A 23994-nucleotide genomic window follows, 5' to 3' on the forward strand; every position below is an offset into this window, starting at 1 on the left:
ATGGGTCTTAAAATTGGAAATACCTTTTCAATAATCTGAAGGTTTAGTTTTGCATTCAGTTCTAATTTCTAGCCACATAAACACTCAACATCCCACCTAACCAAAGTTTTGAAGGCCTTTTTAATTTTTATTTAAAGTATTGAAGTTTTTTTTAAATGTTATAAACGCTAAGAGTATTATGTTAGGTGGTAGACTCATTTTTTCCTACAAGTTCTCCCCTTATTAAAAAAAAATCATTTTGAAGTGCAATAAATTTAAAATTAAATAAAATGATATAGTGAAAAACTAAAAAAAACGTTATACAAACAATGGTTGGGACACGTCATTTATATAACAAATCAATGAGGCGTTTGTTATGTTTAAATATTTAATACTAAATAAAATTATTCTAAGCCGGGATCACTAACTAATACTAATCGAATACTAATAGAATAGAAAATACAACTGAGATCATCATTTTTGGAATTACAGCTTGGATGTTATAGTACTGACATTTTAAGAAAATTGAAAGTAAAATTGGTTCCTTGTTTAGTTACAGGAACAACTATAACTAACTTGAATTGGTAATTGACAGTAAATTCCAACTCTGGACATTAGAGAGAGCTATATCAGTTGTTTGGTAGATAGAGTAGAACCTATACAAATAAAATTACTAAATATAAAAATAATCTTATAATTTTATTTGAAATTATTAATATAACATTCACAGAAAATATTATAATTAGTCGTATATCTGTGTTGTGGCACGGCGTCCTGATATTTTTTTTGTTTTCATTTTTATACATAATCCAATTTATATAAATATTGATTTGATTTGATAAAATAATTTTTTCATTTAATAAATATTGATCTGATTCCGTGTAAATGCACGGGGTTTACGACTAGTTGAAATATATTTGTAACAGGACAAGCTGAAAATGAAATTTTAAAATTGAAATGGAGTCAGAGAATTCTCAACACTTAATTTTTCTTTATTGACGCTTATAAAATTATCTTTAAACTGATATTTCATATTGGTGTCTCAATTTTTTTTGTAAATCGATTGTTAGATTTTACTGTAATTTTATCTTTCGTCAATTTAACTTACAATACGCTTCGATATTTTAATTTCTGATAATATTTATTGAGAGAAATATTATTGAACGGAAGGAGTATGATAAATTTGTGATTCAAAAGGCGTATGATAAATTTGTTGTCCTTCTCATTGTGGATCCAAATGGTATGTTTTGGGCCCAGTTCCAATTTTCAAGATTTTAGCCCATCCGTGTACTATTACTAGATGTACATAAATTATCCATTCACTACCTATTTGTTTTGCATAAGAAAATTACATAGCCTGCCTTCATTCACATAACATTTCCATTTTTTCTATTTCATTCTGATCGGATGATCCGTTTTTTAATCATTGAATAGGAAATTTTAGCAATTTAGCGTTTATAGAAATAATTAAAACTACAATTTTAGTAGAATTTTATTTTATTTTGAAAATTGGAAGAAAAAATATTTGTAAAAAAAATTAAGATTTATACTTTTTGAGCTACAGCTCATTAATATATGAAGTATTGCTCAATCATGGGTTGGATAATCCATTTTTGCTGTTATTGAATTGGTGATTCTTATTATTAAATAATCATGCAGCTTTCGATATGTAAAATGTCATTTCAGGAAAAACAATTTGGTCACCAATAATATCTGACCTAGTCTCAATATATAGAAATCAGACATACATTTTCATGACATCTATTAAGAAAAGTCAAAAGGGTTTATTATTTAGAATGTCATGATCCTGTTAAATAATTAGAATGTTATGATCCACCACTCCAAAAACTTGCATTTGCAGCAATCAAATAACCTTAAAATCCAATTTAATTATTTTAAATTTTTAACTTAAACAATAAATATAAATAAAAAAAGGTGTTGAATTTTTCCTCTTCATCTTCTCCTTGTAATTTGAAACAAGTCATGTCAGTATCACTGTCTTACTTTTGTCATACCAAGCCCAAAACAAATGCTTTTGTTGATCTTTTCATATTTATGAATTAGTCATGTAAAGTCAATACCATACCGTGTCTTGTTTTTTTCTTCACATAATCTTTACATTTTCCAAAACAAGTATAACATTTTATTTTTCTAGTTAATTAGCTCACAGTTTTCCTTAATTTTCCCGGAAAAGAATTCATTTCAAATTTAACCACATTTTCTTTTCTTTTTCATTGAAAGATCACACATTCACACGGTGTCACAAGTTCTGTTTGTTTCTCGAGAAAAAACCTCAATGTTTGTCTGAAAGTGGAAAGATCCACATTTATGATTTCTAGTTAGTTTCTATAAAGGTTAGTTCTTTTGTTTGTTTTCAAGATCTCTAATTATTATTAAGAAATGTTTATATTTTAGTATAAAACAAAAATGGCTGAAGAAGGACCCTCAAAAGTTCGTTTAGTTCGTTGCCCAAAGTGTGAAAATCTCTTACCAGAACTTCCTAACTACTCTGTCTATGAGTGTGGCGGCTGTGGTACTCTTCTCCGAGGTTAGTTAACGTGTTTGCTGCACAGCGCTTATACCATTTGACCTTGCAGTTTTCTGTTATTGTTATTAGTTTTCTAATTTTATTTCTTTGTTTAATTTCTAGAAAAAATTAGAATTATGCTATTAAAGACTAGAATTCTCAGTTCCTTTTTGGATTTTTGTTGTTTGCTAGAAAGCAATTAGAAAGTTTATTTCTTTTTATGTTTTTGTGGTTAAATAATGGGAATTTGAATTGTGGGTTTTTGATGGTACATGCAGCAAAGAAGAAAATGGATGTAAATGGAGAGGTTTTTGAGAAATTGGAGACTTTGTCTGAGAGAGAAGATGGTGGTAGTGAATTAGATTTTGCATTTGAGAAAATTGAGAGAGAAAAAAGAGATGGAGGTTTTCTGGATAAGGGAAAAGATAGAGTCTTTAGAGAAAGAAATTTCAATTCGGGTTTAAATCGCAAAGAGACTTCAATTCACAGTAGCAATAATAGAATTTTGAATGAGCAGTTTGGGGGTTATAATGACAGATATAAGGAAATGGATATGATTAGATCTGAATCGGTTATTTCGAGTAGAGGAAACGATATGGGAAAAGTTTTACCCCAATTTAGGGGTTCCGTTGGGTTGTCGAGGCCCAGGGCTTTCGATAGAGATGGCGTAGGGGAACCTCATAGAAATCCGGGCAACGATCGAAGCAGAGTTTTGCATTTTGATTCTTATCTTGATGAGGGACCTTCAAACTATAATTACATGAAATCGTCCGCTTATGGGCATGGTCAGTTGTTGAAGGATTTTGATGATCTCGATGGGGCCAGCAGATTTGCACAGTTAGAGCAGGATCGAGTTGAGCTGCTTAGGAAGTTGGACCAGTTAAAGGAGCAAATTTCTAGAAGCGGCTCTGTGGCTGAGAACAGAAGGGATACGGCACAAGTTGGTGTTAAAATGTCTCAAGACGATGTTTATAACAATGATCGTGTTCCTTATGATGTATCTATGAAACCGTTGGGATCAAATGAGCATGTCTCAAGACCAAACTATTTCAAGCAAAATGGTTATGAGCGTGTAGTCGGCACAAGTAGTCGAGATAAAGAAATGCAGAACTTTTACTCTCTTCCAAAGCATAATGCAAATCAATTTCCGGTTTACAGGTATCCCAGTCAACCTCATGGTCACTACTCATCGCAGCCACCTCATGACTATAATATGGAGAGACACTTGAATTTTGATCAAGAATATCGTGCATCTTATCCTCATCGAACATTGTATCATGAACCTGGTTGTGCGTGTTATCAGTGCTACAACAAGAAGTGGCACGTTCCTTCACAAGTTCCGGCCACCATTTCACAAAACAATCGTTTTCTTGAAGAACCAGTTAATTTCAACTTTGGCAACCATGTCAATCCCATGAGATTTGGAATTCAGAATGGCAATCGTCCTGGATTGCATTCACGAGATCCTAAGTTACATGCTACACGTGACATGGATTCAGATATGGATGATATTCGCAAGAATCGTCCAAGGAGGATGACGGTAGTCCATGGAAATAGGCGCATTTGTCATCCTATTGCCGGTGGTGCCCCATTTATAGCATGCTGTAGCTGTTTTGAGTTACTAAAACTGCCGAGGAAGCTTAATGCCAGGGCAAAGAATCCACAAAAACTTCAATGTGGTGCCTGCTCAATTGTATTCTTGATTGAAATTTGCAACAAGAAGCTAATTATCTCAATTCCTGTGGAGGACAAGCAAAAATTGGCTGCAGAAGAAGTTCTGTTGAGCCCTGAAAGAGCGAATCACTCGGTTGAATTCAATAATCGTGATTACGACTTCCAGTCAGTAGATCTCAGAGGAAATTTACTGCCAGAAGACCCGAGTCTGAACTCAAATTATGCTACAACAAGGCACGGCCTTACTTCTCTATCTTCTTCTTCGTCTGAGGAAGGGAAGATTTTTGATAGTATGATTGTTCAAAGAGATGAATCTGTCTTCACCGAACTGCCTACGAAAGATACTAAATCTCCAACAGTTCCAAATTTCAGTTCCCCTAAGAACTCAGATGGCGTCCCATCTAATCGCAAAATAAAGCGAAATGAGGAAGGAAACAAGAGCAATAGAGCAGACAAACAGAAGTTTACACTTGACCCGAGCACTCCACAGAAGTCGGTCAGTGATATATCATCAGAAACTGAAGTGGAAGTTTCTGTGAAAGAATTTCCAAATACTACTACATCTCAAGACTCTTGGGAGGTGAGTAAAGAACATAACCAGCCAAGGACCAACAAAGGAAGTGAATCATTCTTGGCTGGTCTCCTCAAGAAGAGCTTTAAGGATTTTTCAAGATCTAATCAGCTCAGTGAAGATGAAAAGGCTTATGTGTTTGTTAATGGGATACATATTCCAGACAGTATGGTGAAAAAGGCTGAAAAACTAGCTGGTCCGATTCATCCTGGAGATTACTGGTTAGTTTCATCCTTACATTATTATATGCTTATGTTGCATAGTAAATGATAAGTTGCAACTGCTGCCGTATTAGACAGAAACATAACGAGTAGTACTATTTATCTTGATCTAATGCTATTGTTGGATTTTAGATATCTTTAAACTACAACATACTAACATGAACATAGTTTTGTGTGGCAATATACTTCCGTCGCTGCATTTTTCGTGTCTAGTCCTGATATCGGGTTTATATAGTGTTATTTTAGTTCATATTACTAAAAGGTATTTCATTTCTGCATTTGCCAGGTATGATTCTCAAGCAGGATTTTGGGGTGTGAGGGGACAATCTTGCATGGGTATAATTCCTGTGAGTTCAAATGATCCTTGGTCAATAAGTTATCTTTATTGATATTTTGCTATTCCATTGTGATCTTACTAATCTAATAAGCTTTCATGTTCTTATACAGCCTTGCATTAAGGAGTTCAACTATCCAATGTCAGAAAATTGTTCTTCCGGAGACACACGGATCTTCGTCAATGGGAGAGAGCTTCCTCAAAATGACCTGGATCTGCTTGCAAGCAGAGGATTGCCAATCACAAAATACAAGTTTTACATCGTCGAAATTTCAGGAAGAGTTGTTGAAAAAGACTCTGGTAAAGAGCTTAAAAGTCTCGGCAAACTTGCCCCAACGTAAGTCCCAATTCCTTTTTTTAAGAAGCTTTCGCGAAAACAAAAATGAAACGCCGATACGTAAAACCAAGAAGTTTTCTTGCATTATAGTTCTTGAATGTTCTGTGAACTTTATAATCTAAAAGTTTATGGTTGCATTGCTGATTACTGACTATTTTGATGAGCAGAGTGGAGAAGATGCAGAGAGGCTTCGGGATGAAGGTTCCAAGAAAGCTCCAATGATAGAATCTGTAACATTTTTTGTCTAATAATATGGTTTGGATGTAATTATTACGAACCATATCATGCAATTGAGCTACTATAAAGTTTAAATATTTGTCACCCACCAAGCTTATAATTGGATAATAATATAACTATACTCTTAAGGGTTGACTTTTAAGCAATCCATAATTATTTGTAATAATTGTGTATCTATTATTTTTGTAAATTACATAACTTTCTATAGTTGATCAATTCGTTGTAACAAAAAAATATATTCATTCATTTAACCTTAAAAAACAAATTATCTTTAGTTGTTAAAAAACATAACAGAAAACAATAATATTTTTAGGAACCTGATGGAAGGAATCTACAAATAAACATTTTTCTCATTTTTGGAATAAATTTGGCGAAACAAATGATTGATTAAGTTATTAAAGTTCCAACTGAAAGTGAACCTATAACTACTTTTATTTATAGTTTAAACTTACTTTTAGTTAATTTAAATAGAAAAACACAATTAAACTCTACTATTCCATCAATTATCTTTTTTTCTTTTAATTGTTTACAAGGAGTAAAACCCTTGATTACTCGTATAATGACAAAGCTTAATAATCATTAAGCAATCGATAAATAGTAGTACTAAAAAATAATTAAAAAATTACTACAAGAATAAAGGTAAATAAATACGAATGTTGTCTTTTTCTGTCAAATAAAATACTTTATATTAATTCTTTATTACCAGTGTCGTGAATGTCGGTAAGCATTAAACCCAGTTCTTGAGTAAACTCAGAGTTCTTCGGAATCAAGAAACAGCAGAGAAATGAAGTTGATTCGAAGACTATGGTCAATGAACAAACAAAACCACTGGTTATTCAAGTTAGCAGTTGCAATTCTATTAACGGGCATTGCTTTTCGCCTTTTCTTTAACCAATCTTCAAGATTTGAACCGGATTTTAATACCGCCTTTTCTGATCAAACCAATGAACTCCCGAAATCACCTCGTTTTGTTGATGGGGATGTCCCAATCATCTCAAAGCCGCCACCTTTTAGTAGTGCCGATATCCCGGAGGTAAAACCACCTCCTGCTGTTATTTATGTTCCAAATGCCAATCAATCCGTTTTTGTTGATGAACCAGAGCCTCAAGATCAGGAAAGCCAAGAAGGTAATCGAATTTTTCTGTTTTGAGTTGGGTTTTGTTATTCTTGATTTAAAGAAAGTATAATGAGTGTGATTGTGGACTGTGTATGGGTGTTATGTTTTTTTTTATTCATAATTGGGGAGGAGAGCGGTTTTGGGAGGAATTGAACCACGATGTTGGCAGAATGCTGTCAAACGCTTATACCATTTGAGCTTGATGTGTTATGTTATTGTTGATTAAGAGAATGAACTTGAGATCTAAATAGTATTAGAAAAGCTTTTGTCTTTTGAAAAGTTGAGATTACTAGGTTTTATTCTTACTTAATGGGTTATGTAGATCTATGAGAAGGTGCTTATTTTGTGTTCTTTATGCAGAAGTTGATGCAGGAAAATGTGATCTTTTTATTGGGGATTGGATTCCGGACCCGTCGGGTCCAATGTACACGAATGCTAGCTGCTCTTTGATTGAAGGTCACCAGAATTGTATGAGGAATGGTCGACCCGACTCGGGTTATCTGTATTGGAGGTGGAATCCACGGAACTGTGAATTACCTCGATTTGATGCTCAGAGGTTTCTTGAGTTGATGAGAAATAAAGCATGGGCGTTGATTGGTGATTCAATATCTCGCAACCATGTGCAGTCATTGTTATGCATGCTCTCCACAGTAAGTCTGATGATTTTTTATGTGAGTTCAAATTTTTGTTTTTGGATGATTGGATTGAGTTTGACAGTTCTTTCCACCCTACTTGAACTGCAATATAGTTGATGCAAATGAATAATTTAAGTATCTACATTGGCAAGCTTGTTTCATTTATGATTTGCATAATTCACGCTTTCGTGCATTACAGCAGAATATGACATTAGCTACTTCTCAGAATCTGCTTTTGCCGATGTGTGTTACTTTGTAGTTGGATTATCTCTCATCCTTGTTTTACCAAGTAATGCTGGTTGCAACAACGGTCATGACTTGGTATAAAAATTTGCCATTTATTTCATTAAGTGATTATTTGTCTGTCTCTTTTCCTGGGCTGTTAAAGAGCTCTGAACTCTGAATGTTTAATAAGTTCTTAATACATGATATTATTATCAATCCTCGCATTACGACTTTCTGCTTTACACAGAATTGATCCTGTTCTTTCTCTTAATTATTTTATAAATTCAAGTAGAATTACTATAGAAATTGAGTATGGTGGAAAGTTATCTGTTTTTTTTATTTGTGAATGCACCCCTAATCTTAGGCTTAGTTTAAACACAACTGTTATGTTTTCTTCCGTGATCCTCAGCTTCCAATATCTTGTTCATAGATTGTTTTGTCAGCTCATAACATCCTTGCTTCATTTTGGCTCTTGGTTCATATGATTGATTGTTATTTCATGTTAGTTTTTTGGTAACAGTTCAACTTTGGGTGTAGTACTTTAGATCCAGACCACTCACAGCCAAGTGAGTTAACTGTTTGCCTGATTTAACTGGATCAATTTTACTAATTGTTTTTATTTCAAAAAGGGGAACTTAAAACAGAAAAAGAATTGGCTGGACCAACCATTCACCGGTCTGAGTAGCTGGTTCATTCCAGTTTTCACAACATAGGCTGGAAAATTTCAAAGTAATGAATGTCAGCCCTCATATGTACAAAGGTTTCACATGGCGCATGAAGTCTTGTATTGATGAAATGGAAAATCATATAGAGAACGATAAAAACAAACACAAAATTCCACAAACTATACCAATGTATGGATGTTTTTGAGGTGGCTGTTAGCTAGCACAGATTTACGACCGTGAGTTTCCAGCCACTGTGGTGGAGACATTTTTTTTCCCTTGGCAAGTTAGCTCATTTTAGTTATACTGCTTCATAAGAAGCTTCTATCAGAATTTATGCATTTGAGTATCCCCTCATAAGTATGTTGTTTTGTTCACAATATTATTCTAGCATACTTTCAAATAAATTGTTTTGCCGTTTTTTTTATTATCTTAACTTGTCTGTATTTTTAACCATTAGAGTTGCAATTTGTCAATGATAGCAGTTCTCTTGCGATGATCTTGTACCTAAAATGGCTAGCAGATCTGTTGTCTAAACCTATTTCTTTTACTTGGATTAATTTGTAACTTATGAACTTCCTGTTGAATACAGTTGTTTTGGTGGTGTAAATTATTCACCAATCCGGCAATAACGAAGCTTACTATTTTGAGCTATTTCATGCAGGTTGATCAAGCTGTTGAAGTTTATCACGACGAGTACTACAAATCAAAAAGATGGTTCTTCCCTTCTTATAATTTTAGCATATCAAATATTTGGACCCCTTTCCTTGTAGAGGCAGCAATCTTCGAAGATGATAATGGCGTTTCGTCAGCTGAAGTTCAGCTGCAGCTCGACAAAGTCGATAAGAATTGGACAAGTTTATATCAGAGTTTGGACTACGCCATTATTTCGACCGGAAAATGGTTCCTGAAAGCTGCAATTTATCATGAAAATAACACGGTAGTGGGTTGCCATATATGTCCGGGAAAGAACTTCACGGAACAGGGATTCGTCTTTGCTTATGAGAGAGCCCTACGAAATGCGATGGACTTCATTGCAACATCGAAACACAAAGGGTTAACTTTTTTTAGAACATCAACTCCTGATCACTTTGAGAACGGAGAATGGCATAACGGAGGGACTTGTAAAAAAACAACACCTGCTAAAGACGGTGAGATTGAAATAAAGGACTTGAACAGGATTCTACGCGACGTTGAGTTAACACAGTTCAAGAATGCATCAGTAAAAGCTGCTGAAAATGGAGTAAATCTTAAACTTCTCGACTTCACGAATCTTTTACTGTCAAGGCCGGACGGGCATCCGGGTCCATACAGACAGTTTCAACCATTTGCAGAGGACAAGAATGCCACAGTTCAGAATGACTGTCTACATTGGTGCTTGCCTGGGCCAATTGACTACTGGAATGATGTGATAATGGAAATTATGGTTAATGGTTGAGAGCTTCAGAGTACAGATGATAAATTTCAACCACACAAACACTAGTCATCGATGAATGCAGCTTCCTACCTTGTGAATATCGGCACGATTCTTTGAGGTTTCATCTGTAATGCCATTTTGTTTCACATTCATACCAATTGTTGTTACTACGAAAAGGGGAGGCTTGATCCAGTTGTAGCACTTGTTCTATAGTTATGAGATTTTAAGATGTGAAGCTCCCCTTTCAATTGTAAAATAATAACAAAATTGATTAGCTTCTTTGAGTAAATCGTCATTTCGGTCCTTCAATTTATCTTAGAGCATCTCTTTCTATAAATATCTTTGTGTATACGGTCGTCTCGGATTTTAATTTATGGGTTGGTCTTATATAAATTAAATTTAGTCTATTTTCATACTTTAATCCATAACTCTTCAAAATAAAATCAAATACATTTCAGTCCTGTGTTTCGTAGGATATAGATTACAATTGTGATCATATATAATTTAAACTAATTTTAACATGAACGGAATTATCAAAATAGATCAAGTTTGATTTACGCTAGCCCGCTTCATAAGTTTAAGGACTAGTACAACACTTTGTCAATTATCTTCCCAATAAATATAAAAAGAATTGGAATAAATTAGTCAAAACCTAAATGGTCACTCTTTATGGCAAAAGAATATAGAAAATCCCAACCAACGGTCAAAAAATTATTGAAACCCAAAATCGGCCGTCAAACCCTTCTTAAATCTCAAACACTTAAAAATTTGAATTTGAAAAATGCAACCGTTGCGTTCCCCAGTCATTTTCCCCAATATATAAACAAACCTACACATAAACCTCACTTTAATCCTTTCTCCTCCAATTATTTTCTCTCACTAGTCTAACAATTCTCTTCTATTCAACCATGGCCGGTACTGCAATTGCAACACCAATCAAAGATGACCCAGTTCCCGGAAAGAAACCAAGAACCAAGAAAGTAAACCCTCTAAAACTGAAAAACTCTTCAACAAATGAAGCCAATATCATGGCCCAGAAACTCTCCGCCATCTCCCCGGTCCCTGCTCCGCCTTCGGCAGCGGATGACGCTTCCAAAGAGAACCATGAGAGTCTCTCTCAACCTCGTACTTCGCCAAAGAAATCGAAGTCCAAGGCGGGCGGTAAGGCAAAACAGTCCAAGCAGACTAATGATTTTGAGAAAGAAATGCAAGAAATGCAAGAGATGCTTCAGAGGCTGAATCTCGAAAAAGAAAAAACTGAGGAGCTATTAAAGGAAAAAGATGAGATCTTGAAGGCTAAGGAAGAAGAGCTTGAAACTAAGGGGAAAGAGCAAGAGAAATTGCAGATGGAGTTAAAGAAATTGCAGAAATTGAAGGAGTTTAAGCCCACCATGGTTAGTTTTTTTGCCCGTTTGTTTCTTGATTTTGATGTCTGATGGGCTTAATTTTATGTGCATTTCAAGAATTTGAATCTATATTATCTCATTCTTGTTGCAGAGCTTCCCTCTTGTTCAATCACTGAATGAAGAACAAGACAAGAAGAAGAAGAAAAAGGACGGAAACGAAACGAAAAGACCATCTACGCCTTACATTTTGTGGTGCAAAGATCATTGGAATGAGGTATAAAAAAATTACATTTTTTCGGTGTTTGCATTCGGGTTTATAATTGTTTTCTTAGATGTGAATTTTATTTGGTGGGGATTTTTCAGGTTAAGAAAGATAACCCAAATGCAGAGTTCAAAGACATATCAAACATTATGGGAACTAAGTGGAAGAGTGTCACTGCAGAGGAAAAGAAACCTTATGAGGAGAAGTATCAAGCTGACAAGGAAGTGTATTTGCAGCTAACTACCAAGGAGAAACGAGAGAGTGAAGCAATGAAGCTGTTGGAAGATGAGCAGAAGCAAAGAACTGCAATGGATTTGCTTGAACAATACCTTCAGTTCAAGCAAGAAACAGACAAGGAAAACAAGAAGAAGACCAAGTAAATCCCATTTGTTTAAATTCTTCTTGATTATGTATGAGAAATTGGAATTGTACTAACATTTTTTGTTAATTTTCAGGAAAGAAAAGGATCCTTTGAAACCAAAACAGCCCATGTCAGCTTTTTTTCTGTTCTCTAATGAAAGAAGAGCTGGTTTACTTGCTGAAAACAAGAATGTTACGGAAGCGGCGAAGATTGCTGGTGAAGAATGGAAGAACATGAGTGAAAAACAAAAGAGTCCTTATGAAAAGGTTCTTTTTTCTGTTCAACATTTTACTGCAGATATTGGTTTGTTACTTAGTATCTCAGTTTCTCATATGTTGTCTGAATCTTGCAGATGGCTAAGAAGAACAAGGAGAAGTATATGCAAGAAATGGAGGCTTACAAGCAGACAAAGGATGAGGAAGCTATGAATCTCAAGAAAGACGAGGAAGAGATGCTTATGCTTCAGAAACATGAAGCCTTGCAGCTGCTTAAGAAGAAGGAGAAAACAGACAACATAATTAAGGTTTGTTTGCTTGGGTATTTTTTTTTATCTGAGCCATTGTTTCTGTTTTGAGTATCTATGGTTGCTGATTGATTGTGCTAAATTGTGCAGAAAACCAAAGAGAACAAGAAAAAGAAACAACAGAATGTTGATCCTAACAGGCCTAAAAAGCCTGCATCTTCATTCTTTTTGTTCAGGTAAATTTGAAAGAAAAGAAACACAAATATCATTTGCAAATTTGATCGATTATTGAAGCAATTCTTTTGCTAATTTGATGATTTTGACTGCAGCAAGGAAGCAAGAAAAACTCTGATGGAGGAGAGGCCAGGAATGAACAACTCTCATATTGTTGCATTGATTTCTGTGAAATGGAGGGTATATAATATAAAACTTCAAGTTTAACCATAATTTTTCAGATGTATAATGTTAAATTAGCATAGAATTGGAAATTGATCGTCTTCGTCTTCCCTGGATTTATATAGGAACTTGGTGATGAAGAGAGGGAAATGTGGAATGCTAAAGCTGCTGAAGCCATGGAAGGGTACAAGAAGGAAATGGAAGAGTACAACAAAGCTGCTGCTGCGGCGACTTCAGATGATAAAGCATAAGGCATAGCTGGATGCTGTAATTACATTAGGCAGAACTTTAACTATGTTTTGGCATGATGTTCAAGTCTGATTTGAACATCTAAGTTGTTTAGGAAATGAAGTTTAATTCAAAATTTTAAGCATTGCTTGTTTGATTGATTTCAATTTCATGATAGAACCTGTTAAATGTAGAGAACATACTTACCTAATATTCAACAACCAAGCCTCACTTTGATAGATACTGCACTTGTTTTCTTTCTTGAAAGACTATAAGGAACTCATTTAATGGCTCAATCCTCGGGTCTAGAAGCAATAAACCAACTTTCTTCTATTGTTTCAAGAACATATGGATTCAATGATTCAATCAGTGTGACCGGAAGCCATGTAAGCCTAGTTCTATTCTTCCCTAAAACTTAAAATACAATTCAATCTCTTTAAACTAGAAAACACTGCAAAAACTGAAAACCATTGAACAGGTTAAACCATAAAAACAGTCTCATTTTGTAGTGTTTCATTTGTTGGGAGAAATTCTTAGGTAGACTCAGTCCACCACGTCACCCGTGGACTAAATCTATCACATTATGACACGTCATTAAAATAATGGCACTGTCGTAATTTACTATTCAAAAGTGTAAATAAGTAATAAACAAAATTACGATAGTGCCATTATTTTAATGACATGTCATAATATGATAGGTTAGTCCACGGATGACGTGGTAAACTGAGTCTACCTAAGAATCTCTCTGGTTATATAATTTGATATATGTTATGTTAAATATGCAGACTTATTTAAGAAAAAGTAAAATACTGGTAGAAAGTGCAGTATAGTAACTATGATTACACACCATTGTAATAGTACTTAATTTGCGAACAGATTGTGACCTCAAATTTTAAACGGTTGCATATATAAGTACAATTTAAATCTACAACTTCACTTAAACCATAGAGCATTTTATTTTATCATCTCAACCAAGATGTATATTTTAGTCCAAGGCTATGTTGTGAATTGACTCAGACTTATATTTCCATAACAATTGATGACTGGTCCAACTGTTTGATCGAGCAATGACGTTGAGTTGAGCTAACCAAACACTACAAATTAATTACGCTCTGTCTCTTGACATTTGCGGCCCTTACAGCCCCACACACTCAGACTCACTATTAGACTAAGTTTACGGAAAAGGGTAATGATGTAATCTTGAACAAACTAAAGGTTAAACAAATTAAACTGTTTAACTTTAAGCTTTAGATTGTAATCTACTCCTCCTTCTTCGTCAATTGTCATCATCCCCATCCTATTCGACCAATTCCCTCTCTCACTTGTAACTCTCACCTATACGCACAGACAGAGACTCTACAAATATCACATAAATAAATACTATTCCACTTCAAAAAAAAATACTATTCTTCATATCAAGTAGTGTAAATATAACAATTATTATTATTATTATTATTATTATTATATGCTAAGTGCTAACTATATATTATCATATCAGCCGGCAAAACATATATGCTTTCTCTCCTTACATTATACATTAAGCTTAGCTTTCTTTCGACGCCTCCAATAAACCCTCTCTAACTGTCATCCGACTCTAAATTCACCGATAATGGCTACTCCTCCAGAACCGGATCATTTCCACCGCGACACCGACGCCGGCGCCGCCTTCGTCCTCGAATCCAAAGGTAGATTAATTCATTTGTTTACAATTTTAAAGCAGCAGTCGCGTATGGCGCACGTTAGCATTACGGTTTTTTCTTGTTACGTTTGTTTTGGGAAGGGGAGTGGTGGCACGCGGGGTTTCACTTGACGACGGCGATAGTAGGGCCCACAATTCTGACGTTACCGTACGCTTTCAGAGGGTTAGGGTGGGGCCTAGGTTTTCTGTGCTTGACGGTTATGGGAGTCGTTACTTTCTACTCTTACTTCCTCATGTCGAAGGTGCTGGATCACTGTGAAAAAGCCGGTCGCCGTCACATTCGCTTCCGCGAGTTAGCTGCCGACGTTTTTGGTGAGTTGAGCTATTCACACACTTCTTTTCTTAATTGGATTTTATTTTCGGATCTTTTTGCTTTAATCGGCCTTCTCTTTGGATTTTGACTTTCCGTTCCTAGAGTTTCGTACACGTGGCGTTTTTCTAGCAATTAAATTATTTTGTGAAATTTGTAACTGAATGTATTATAGCGATAAGTTTAAGGTACATTCTAGTTTAAGTTACATTTTAAATACTAGATTTTGGGTAAATATCATTACCATTAACCTTTATCTTTTTTTGATAATTTGGGGAGGGGGAGTGCTTGTGGGAGTAATCTAGCTAAACCTTACTATACAAGAATTGATAAATGGTAACTTAATTATTTATTAATTTTATATAAAAAAAAAAAAAAATTTATTTTTAACAATATAGAGATATAAAAGGATATTTATGTCTAGTAATTAAAAAAATATATATTGTATTAGAATTAAGTTTGCACGCCCTAAAACAAACAACCTATATTAAACTTCTGGGAAAGTTGACTTTTCATAAAATATAGTTACTGCAAAAATGATTTAAAAAAGTACTTCTTTGTTTTAAATTTTAAAAGTTCAAATAGTAGATTCCTTCACTAGTGCAATTTTTTCTTAATCTTCAAGGGATGATTATAAGATATTTAGATCATCTATTAATCACACTCACAGTAATAATTTTTATAGTTTTTAAAGTCTGACATTACATATACTTATAAGCTAAATGTTTCTAAAAGCAACTCTATTGCATGTAGTAACAAGTCTGGCATTCTATAGATAGCATCTTTTTGGTCATTGTCATAAAATAACAAATGTGCATAACTTGTTGTAAAGGTAATTGGGTAACGTTCACCCAATAATCTAAACTAAGTACTTTTAGTATCTTTACAGCATTTAAGTTGGTTACAAATGTTTTTTTTTTTTTAAAGTTGGTTGCTAATGAAATGGAGTCGCCAATTTGTACAGGGTCTGGATGGATGTTTTACATTGTCGTTTTTATTCAAACGACTATAAACACGGGGATAAGTATAGGAGCAATTTTGCTTGCAGGGGAATGCCTTCAGGTATTTGTTACATGATGCTTGTATGATTGTGCTTCTTCTAATTGGATCCAATTTTGACAAGCTTTATCTGTTCGTTACTTTGTTCCAAAAATAAGACGTGTTTTGATGTCTTATATGCGTACTAATCGGGCCTTCATATTGCTTAAGGATAAAGATATTGTACCAGCCTATTTTAGCTATTTGGTCTTCTATTTTAGTTGCTATCAAGGTCTTTAGATATTTTGTCTGAATTTGGTGACTTTACCATCACGCAAAGACAATTAGAAGGCACATCAAATGTGTAATCTATTATCTATATGCATAGGACAAAACATTCATCATATGTTTTTCAATTTCAGAAGGCACCGAGTTATGACATACAAACACTGGTATAGTGGTAATAGGGGTGTGCAAAAACCGTACCACGCCAAAAAAAACTGAACCTAATAGACTAATTTGGTTTGGATTGGTTTGATTGACACTATAAAAAATTTCATTTTCAGTTTGGTTAGTTTTTGAACATAAAATACCTTCAGCTGAAATTTCGATGCAATTTGAATCAAAAAATGGACTGAACCGACCGGTTTTGTAAAAAAAATCAGTTTGGTTTGGTTTGATTCAAACCGAATGCTCTCCTCCAATCTGTATGCTTAAAGCTACTTGGACTTAATTGGATCGCCAATATGATCTTCTCACTGCCTCCAGATAACCTCATAATCCATAATTTATCACAGCAGAAAGTGGTTAGCCACCTGCTTTTAGTATTAATTCATACCTTGGTCTCCCTTTTGTTATAGTAAGAAAGTCCATCTAGAACTAGAACAGTAGTAGACAACTGGGAAAGAAAATTCTAAAATGCAGAGAATCCTCATCTAATCAAGGTGCAATGCTGAAAACTAAGAAAAGAGTCATTATTTTTTTTAATTCAGCTCATGTTTTGAATGATAATGACAAAAAATTGCTTCTCTTAGTTGCAATTTTTTATCAGTTTGATTGGTATGCCTTGGTATAGATAAAAATCTTCAGTTAATCACAGGTTATTAGGTTCTTGCTATTTAAAATTATATATATGAGAGATTAATTCGAATACTGGCTATTTATTATTTTAATGATTCTGCTTCTGATTCCGACACTTTGTTCTGTAAAGATCATGTACTCGAGCGTATCTCCCAATGGACCCCTGAAACTGTTTGAGTTCATAGCAATGGTGACTGCAGTAATGATAGTACTCTCTCAGCTTCCAACTTTCCATTCTCTGAGACACCTCAACATGGCTTCACTATTTCTCAGTTTGGGTTACACTTTCCTTGTAGTTGGTGCTTGTATCAATGCAGGTACCACAATATTCCTAAAACTATCTCTTGCGTATTTACTTGTATTTATTACTTGATTTCATTTAGTTACCATGAGAAAAGAGTATCTAAGGGCACAACAGTTCTAAATTATCAAGCCTGGGCCACGGTTTCGGCCGGATTGGAGCCCAGCTCCTGGTTTGATCTGTTCCTGGTTGGTTTTGACCAGTCCGGTTCCGCTTTGGTTCCAGGCCCGAATAGGCTGTGGCCACCCCTACTTTCCTGTAGTTCTCTTGTGGGTGGTTATGGTCCCTCTATCCCACACTTATAGCTATGCCAACCTCCGATCTCTCTTCTTTATGAAATTAAATTATAGAAGGTTCCTTCCTTCACATCACATGTTTCTCAGGTATTTAAAAATTTGAATCCCAAGATGGGCCAGCACAATTTATTGAATCATCCAATACTGTTACAGTGCTCTCTGATCCTCATGGGATCGTTTGTAATTAATATGAAGCTGCTACTAGCCAAAAGATAGTTTCTGTTATGTCCTTGTATTTAAAGTATGTTGGCTATCTTGGGGGACAAATTACTGTCTGCATTAAAATTTATTTATTGTGGAGAAATTTCTCTCTTATAAGAAAGTAATAATATGGTATTTATAACTGCTTGATCCTTTTTCATCTTCAAGGACATTGCAGATTGATCTTGTACTCTAATTATAACGAATAGTTTTTGAAGATAGAAACAGTTTTCTGATGCAATGCTTATAATATTTTCTTCTAAAATTTAAAATGAAGTTAACTGCTCTAATGAGTTTTAGGATTCCGTCTGTTACGCAGGTCTCTTAAAACATGCCCCACCGAGAGATTATTCGTTAGAGTCTTCTGAATCTGCAAGGGTGTTCAGTGCCTTCACTTCCATTTCCATAATAGCTGCTATTTTTGGGAATGGTATACTGCCTGAAATACAAGTAACTTTACGACTTCTTCATCAATCCTTATTTCAATTTTGGAGACTTAGATTCGTTTTTATTTATTCATCACCACCGCTAAGAGATAGATTTGATAGACCACTAGTGCTTTTGTGTGCTAATTAATGCAGGCAACTTTGGCTCCCCCTGCTACTGGAAAGATGTTTAAAGGACTTCTGATGTGTTATAGCGTTATTCTGGTTACGTTCTACTCAGCTGCAGTTGCAGGATACTGGGTGTTTGGAAACAAATCTAATTCTAACATTCTCAAAAGCTTATTACCAGATGAGGGCCCTGCTCTGGCTCCGACATGGGTTCTTGGCCTCGGTGTCATCTTTGTCCTATTTCAGCTCTTTGCTATTGGACTGGTAAACTTAAAATCCACTCTTCAAGTAATCTAGTATAGGACATGATACTTTTGGTTTCACTGATTACTATGTTGCACTAAAACTTGTCGAGTCTACATTTTATTCATTTCAGTTTCCGTTTTCCGACAACACAGGTATATTCTCAAGTAGCGTACGAGATCATGGAAAAAAACTCAGCGGATGTGAATCAAGGAGTGTTCTCAAAAAGGAACCTAATTCCTCGGATAATTCTGCGTACTATTTATGTGATATTCTGTGGATTTATGGCAGCCATGCTTCCATTCTTTGGAGACATAAATGGTGTTGTAGGAGCTGTAGGCTTTATTCCTCTAGATTTTGTGCTACCAATGCTTCTCTACAATATGACCTACAAACCTCGAAAATCGTCGATCACGTATTTGATCAACATCTCCATTATAATTGTGTTTACTGGTGCAGGAATTATGGGAGCTTTCTCTTCTGTAAGAAAATTGGTTCTTGATGCCAAGAAATTCAAGCTCTTCAGCGATGATGTGGTTGATTAATTAAATCTTCACATAAAATACATTGTGATCTTGTTCTGCATTTGTTGATGATCCAGGAAATTTACCTTACAAGAATTATAAACGGCGAGCAATTTCTTGATCAACAGCAACAGAAAATTGTTTTTGCCAAAGGGGACATTTTGTTGGTGATAAATCAAAAGGCATACTGATGGTAAACAGGGCAAATCATATTGAAATGTGAATAAGCTTCTCATGTTGGTGAACAGAATCAAATTTTTGTATGATATTTTTCTTTTGAATCGCTTGATTGTAAATTAATGCTTTATTTTACTTAAAATTAAATCGCATTCTGAGTTTGTACTTTGCTCTCCATTGAAAAGAGCAACTAAGACGATCTGCAAACAATACTGCGCTTTTTCTTGCTCAAACATCACGTTCTTTGTCAGTTCAGTAGGAGTGGATTAATTCTTATCCTGTTTTTCTTATGGATGTAACTGCTCACGATTTAGTTTAATACTACTGACCTTATTCTTAAAAAAAAAAAATGCCTCATTAAAATTGAGATCAGGCTGGCTTAAGTCAACTCTTTAGCTTTTCAAAGATTAAAGGAATGCAAATAAATAACATTTTTCCATGTAAATATGAACATTGACCAGTTTCACCCACCTAAGTAATTGCTGAGGCTGTACTCATGTTTAACATGTTAATTTCTTCATATAATAATCTTGTTATATTCTAGATTAGGTGTAATCGCCACTTTACGGGGGATTTGCTCTTCGTTTAGTTCCCTCCTTTTCCTCGAGAGAATTAATAAATAATCCCTTCACAATGTGCTATGTCAGACCCTTTTTTGCTTCAATTACATAGGAGAATAGAGACCGGAACATACTTTTTTTTTAGATTTAGACAACAGTTTTACTATTAAATTATCCTCACCCATTATTTAGTTCATTTTTTTACTTTTAAATCTATCATAGTATTTATAAACAAATTTATTTTTATCCATTTAACATGAGCGTGATTAATTTTGACAGTATAATCCGCCATTTTATATTTTGATAATTATATTCAAATAATAAATTAAAAAGGATATGAAATTAATTGATGAAAATAAATATTTTTTCACCCTTAACTTATTTTTATAAATTAATCATTAATTTATATTTAAAAAATAATTTATTTTTATAATTTTATATATTATTATTAAAATATTATTATACTAACAAAATATTTATCAAAACATTTCTACAAATTTAATATGATTTAATATTTTTTTTAATTCAAAAAATTTATTTAATCATATACAAAACACTTATATTTGTAAGAAATTCGGAGATTTATCAAAAAAATAAAATTCGATCATCCTGACATGAAATATACATTCTTACTTATAAAAATAAAAAAAATACTCCATAAATTATCAAATTGTTTCTCTAATAAAATAAAGTCTTCAGTTAAAACCTTTTCATCACATGCAAATTCATTTTTGATTTCAGAGTATACAACCATGAAATTTGTTTAATCACCATCTCAAAAACTTTTCATAAAAAATAAAAATAAATAAATTATTCATAAAGGAATGCATATAAAACTGTCAACAATAAAGTAAAATAAAATAATAAAGTAAAATAAAATAAAATGTATTATAGATCATAAATGATTTCATATTTAATGTTAAAAGGTCTTGATCAATCTTAGGTTTATGATTCACAATATTGATTTGATATGTGCTCCATCAATAAACTTTAACCAGTTAAAATAAAACATATAAAAGGTCTAGCTAATTTTATTTCTATTAATTAAACTTTTTGTATTTTTTATTTGTTTGTTGAATAAAATTGTCATGACTTATAAAATTGGTAGAACATGTATTTTCATATTATCTGTCAATTTAGATATTAATTATATAAACATATAGAATTAATTTGCCAATTTATTATAAACCAAACCGACATAAAAAAATTAAAGTATAATTTATAAAGAATGAAATGATTTACTTCGTTAAATTTGTACTATGATGTAAGTGTAAACGGTGCTAATTTATCTTCATTTTGTCCGGTGTCTCTGTTGGGCCGTTGGCAAAGTTCAACAGTAAAAGAAGAAGAGGAAATTACACTCTATGTCTCATTTTTAATAAAACTATACGTTAGCGACTCAGAAATAAAAAATGAGCAGAAATCTCTCAATTAAATTTAGAAGTTTTCACTTATACCTCAAAATATTTTTAATCCCTTTCTACCCTTCACTATTTACTCACACTGAGCTATATCCCACCAACTACAATTAGATCTGAGAGTCAACAACCACCACCACTTAGAAGAATTACTTCCTCCATTAACATTTTCTTCTCCATTTTCACCACAGCCATCATCATATCAATTTAGTGACCGGCGATTCAGTTTTTAAAGAACGAACAACTGGAAGTGGCGGGATTGTAGTGGAGTTTTCAGTTTTCAAAGAACGGCGACTATTTATACTCCGGCAACTTCCGTTTATGCTCCGGCGACCGGAGAAAGAGCGACGGGTTTTGCTGTAATATCCTTTAAATGTATATTTCTATTTTCAATTATATTATTTAATTTTATGTTCTAAGTGTTTTTTTTTTTGAAATTTTGACAGTTATGGTTTATTTTTGATTTTGCTTAATTTGATTGCTACGGTTGACTATTGAATTTGCAGATGAGACTTAATAAAGTATATGAGCTTATATAATTCCACAAATTATCATAATCTAAATGATTATAATGATGGTAGTTTCGTGTCTTCTGGTTGGATTTAAAAGAGTTCAAGTACTAATAGAGTAACTTTATTAATGGAGATTCTAATATGCTTTTTCTTTATATGGCATTGTAAATGACGAATGGTTGCTGGTCATGGATGCACCAATTTCATCATCATTTTTCCTACTTAGTTTATTTGGGTAAGTTTTAATTGTTTATTCATTATTGTTATTATATATTTTGTTTCTTCTTATCATTATTTAAATATGATTAAAAATCATCATTTCTATTTTATTAATGTTTAGGCTTTAGTTTTGGTTGATTCATAGTTTACTTGATGTTGATTTGTTTACTAATTTTTATTTTCATTTGAATGAGTTTATTTTTAAATTTTTAGGATTTTATTTTGGTTGATTCATAGTTTATTTAATGTTTATTACTTGAATCGATGTTACTGTTGGTCCGTATGAGAGAAAGAATGAAACTAATCTCTTTGATATCATAATTGTTTAAACTTCGCCTATTAAAATTGATAAATAAGTGTTTCTTTTGTTTAATTGTTTGTGTATATTTATTCTTTTTGCAAAATATTACTTGAATCAACTACACATCAACTATAAGTAAACTATGGTTTGTTATGTGTTGTGATTAGTATTTTCTCCTTTTTTTTTATTTACAGTGACTGTGGAGTCTACATGTTCTGTGCCGCTGAAATTTTTGTTGATGGAAAAGAAATGGGATCCAATTTTGATGTCAATGAACATCATGCTCGCTATGTTTCTCCTTTGTATGCATATGGTTGTTGGAAGGAAGACTTGTACATAATCATTGATGACGAACGTCCCATCAAATACGAGCGGCATATATATAATTGATGTTTTTATGTTTAGACTTTTATTTTGCGGTTTTATGTTTCAAAAAAGTACTTTGCATTTATTTTATAGGCTAATAATATAGATTTATTGTTTATTTTTTTAAATTTAATTTAAGTTTTTTTTATGAATGTTTATAAGAATGTTTACTTTATGTTTAATCAAGTTTTTTTATTTTTTTTCTGAATTTATGTTTTTTAAATTAGATACTGTTACTTGTATCAACCTACAATCAACTTGAAATCAACATGATTTAAACTATTTCACAAATAAAATAGTATTATATTTATATTTTGTTATTTGTTTTTTTATTTGACTATACATTTGACATATAATAGTTAGATTATTTATGTAATATGTTAATTTTTTTAAAAAAATCGAATATATTTGTATCAACTGACAATCAACTTGAAATCAACATGATGTTAATTATTTCACAAATAAAATAGTATTATGTTTATATTTTGCTTTTTATATTTGACTATACATTTGACATATTATGGTTAGATTGTTTAAGTAATATGTTAAAATAAAAAAAAATCAAAATATACTTGTATCAACCTACAATCAACTTGAAATCAACATGATGTAAACTATTTCATAAATAAAATAGTATTATATTTGTATTTTGTTTTTTTTTGTTTTTTATATTTCACTATACATTTGACGTATTTATGGTTAGATTGTTTATGTAATATGTTAAAATAAAAAAAAATCGAAGTATGGTTTATGTAAACGTGAAATCAACTTGAAGTAAATATGAAAAAAATTCAAGTGTTATAATATAAAAGGAATTGCTTTTTATGTTTATTTATTTTTATATAAAAAACGGGAAAGATATCAAAAGGCTATTTTATACACATTCCAGCGAATGAAATTCCCATAATATCCTGAATTACAATCTCATTAACACTTTATACTCATGATAAAATGGTGATAAACTTTTTGCAAAATTAGCCTTAGCATCTGCACTTTTATTGCCCTCTTTAAAAACATGAATAACCTCAATGTATCAAGGTTTATCAAGCATCATCCTGCAACTATTAATCAGACTGTAATTATCTACTTGAGTTCTTGATTGAAAACGTTCCACAACTGTTTCATTGTCGATCTCCAAGACAACAACTCTAATTCATGTTTCCTAAGCCATACTCAAGATGTACTAAGCTCCCCAAATTTCAGCAAGTAGCCACAAGAAAATATGGATACGCACTGGACCTTGCCATTTCCAAACTAAGGAAC

At 33.1% G+C, this 23994-nt stretch overlaps 4 protein-coding genes and 1 long non-coding RNA gene across 6 annotated transcripts in view; 4 read left to right on the plus strand and 1 right to left on the minus strand.

Moving 5' to 3' along the window:
- The first annotated feature begins 1956 nt into the window (after window positions 1-1956).
- On the plus strand, window positions 1957-6096 carry LOC126678202 (protein ENHANCED DISEASE RESISTANCE 4-like). Its single transcript, XM_050373101.2, has 5 exons — window positions 1957-2527; window positions 2785-4972; window positions 5259-5319; window positions 5420-5643; window positions 5811-6096. Exons 1-5 carry the CDS (start codon window positions 2407-2409, stop codon window positions 5863-5865), a joined length of 2649 nt encoding a protein of 882 aa, XP_050229058.1. The 5' UTR covers window positions 1957-2406; the 3' UTR covers window positions 5866-6096.
- A 479-nt stretch (window positions 6097-6575) lies between these two features.
- LOC126679108 (protein trichome birefringence-like 23) lies at window positions 6576-10245 on the plus strand. The gene is made up of 3 exons (XM_050374047.2): window positions 6576-7007; window positions 7358-7647; window positions 9184-10245. The coding sequence occupies exons 1-3, from the start codon at window positions 6665-6667 to the stop codon at window positions 9955-9957; spliced, it is 1407 nt and encodes a 468-aa protein (XP_050230004.1). The 5' UTR covers window positions 6576-6664; the 3' UTR covers window positions 9958-10245.
- A 527-nt stretch (window positions 10246-10772) lies between these two features.
- On the plus strand, window positions 10773-13153 carry LOC126679151 (high mobility group B protein 13-like). The gene is made up of 8 exons (XM_050374090.2): window positions 10773-11330; window positions 11434-11556; window positions 11646-11920; window positions 12000-12171; window positions 12258-12428; window positions 12519-12604; window positions 12698-12782; window positions 12890-13153. The coding sequence occupies exons 1-8, from the start codon at window positions 10845-10847 to the stop codon at window positions 13013-13015; spliced, it is 1524 nt and encodes a 507-aa protein (XP_050230047.1). The 5' UTR covers window positions 10773-10844; the 3' UTR covers window positions 13016-13153.
- A 1125-nt stretch (window positions 13154-14278) lies between these two features.
- On the plus strand, window positions 14279-19520 carry LOC126679094 (probable GABA transporter 2). Its single transcript, XM_050374035.1, has 7 exons — window positions 14279-14677; window positions 14773-15003; window positions 15966-16063; window positions 17190-17376; window positions 18177-18307; window positions 18439-18675; window positions 18810-19520. The coding sequence occupies exons 1-7, from the start codon at window positions 14602-14604 to the stop codon at window positions 19197-19199; spliced, it is 1350 nt and encodes a 449-aa protein (XP_050229992.1). The 5' UTR covers window positions 14279-14601; the 3' UTR covers window positions 19200-19520.
- A 4070-nt stretch (window positions 19521-23590) lies between these two features.
- Window positions 23591-23994, minus strand: part of LOC126678851 (uncharacterized) — a 1502-nt gene continuing 1098 nt past the window's right edge. For both annotated transcript variants that reach the window (XR_007640746.2, XR_007640747.2), the window contains exon 2: window positions 23591-23994. This exon is cut by the window's right edge. This is a non-coding gene — a long non-coding RNA (uncharacterized LOC126678851).

This window comes from Mercurialis annua, linkage group LG4 (assembly GCF_937616625.2).
Source record: "Mercurialis annua linkage group LG4, ddMerAnnu1.2, whole genome shotgun sequence".
In the NCBI taxonomy this organism is placed as follows: domain Eukaryota; kingdom Viridiplantae; phylum Streptophyta; class Magnoliopsida; order Malpighiales; family Euphorbiaceae; genus Mercurialis; species Mercurialis annua.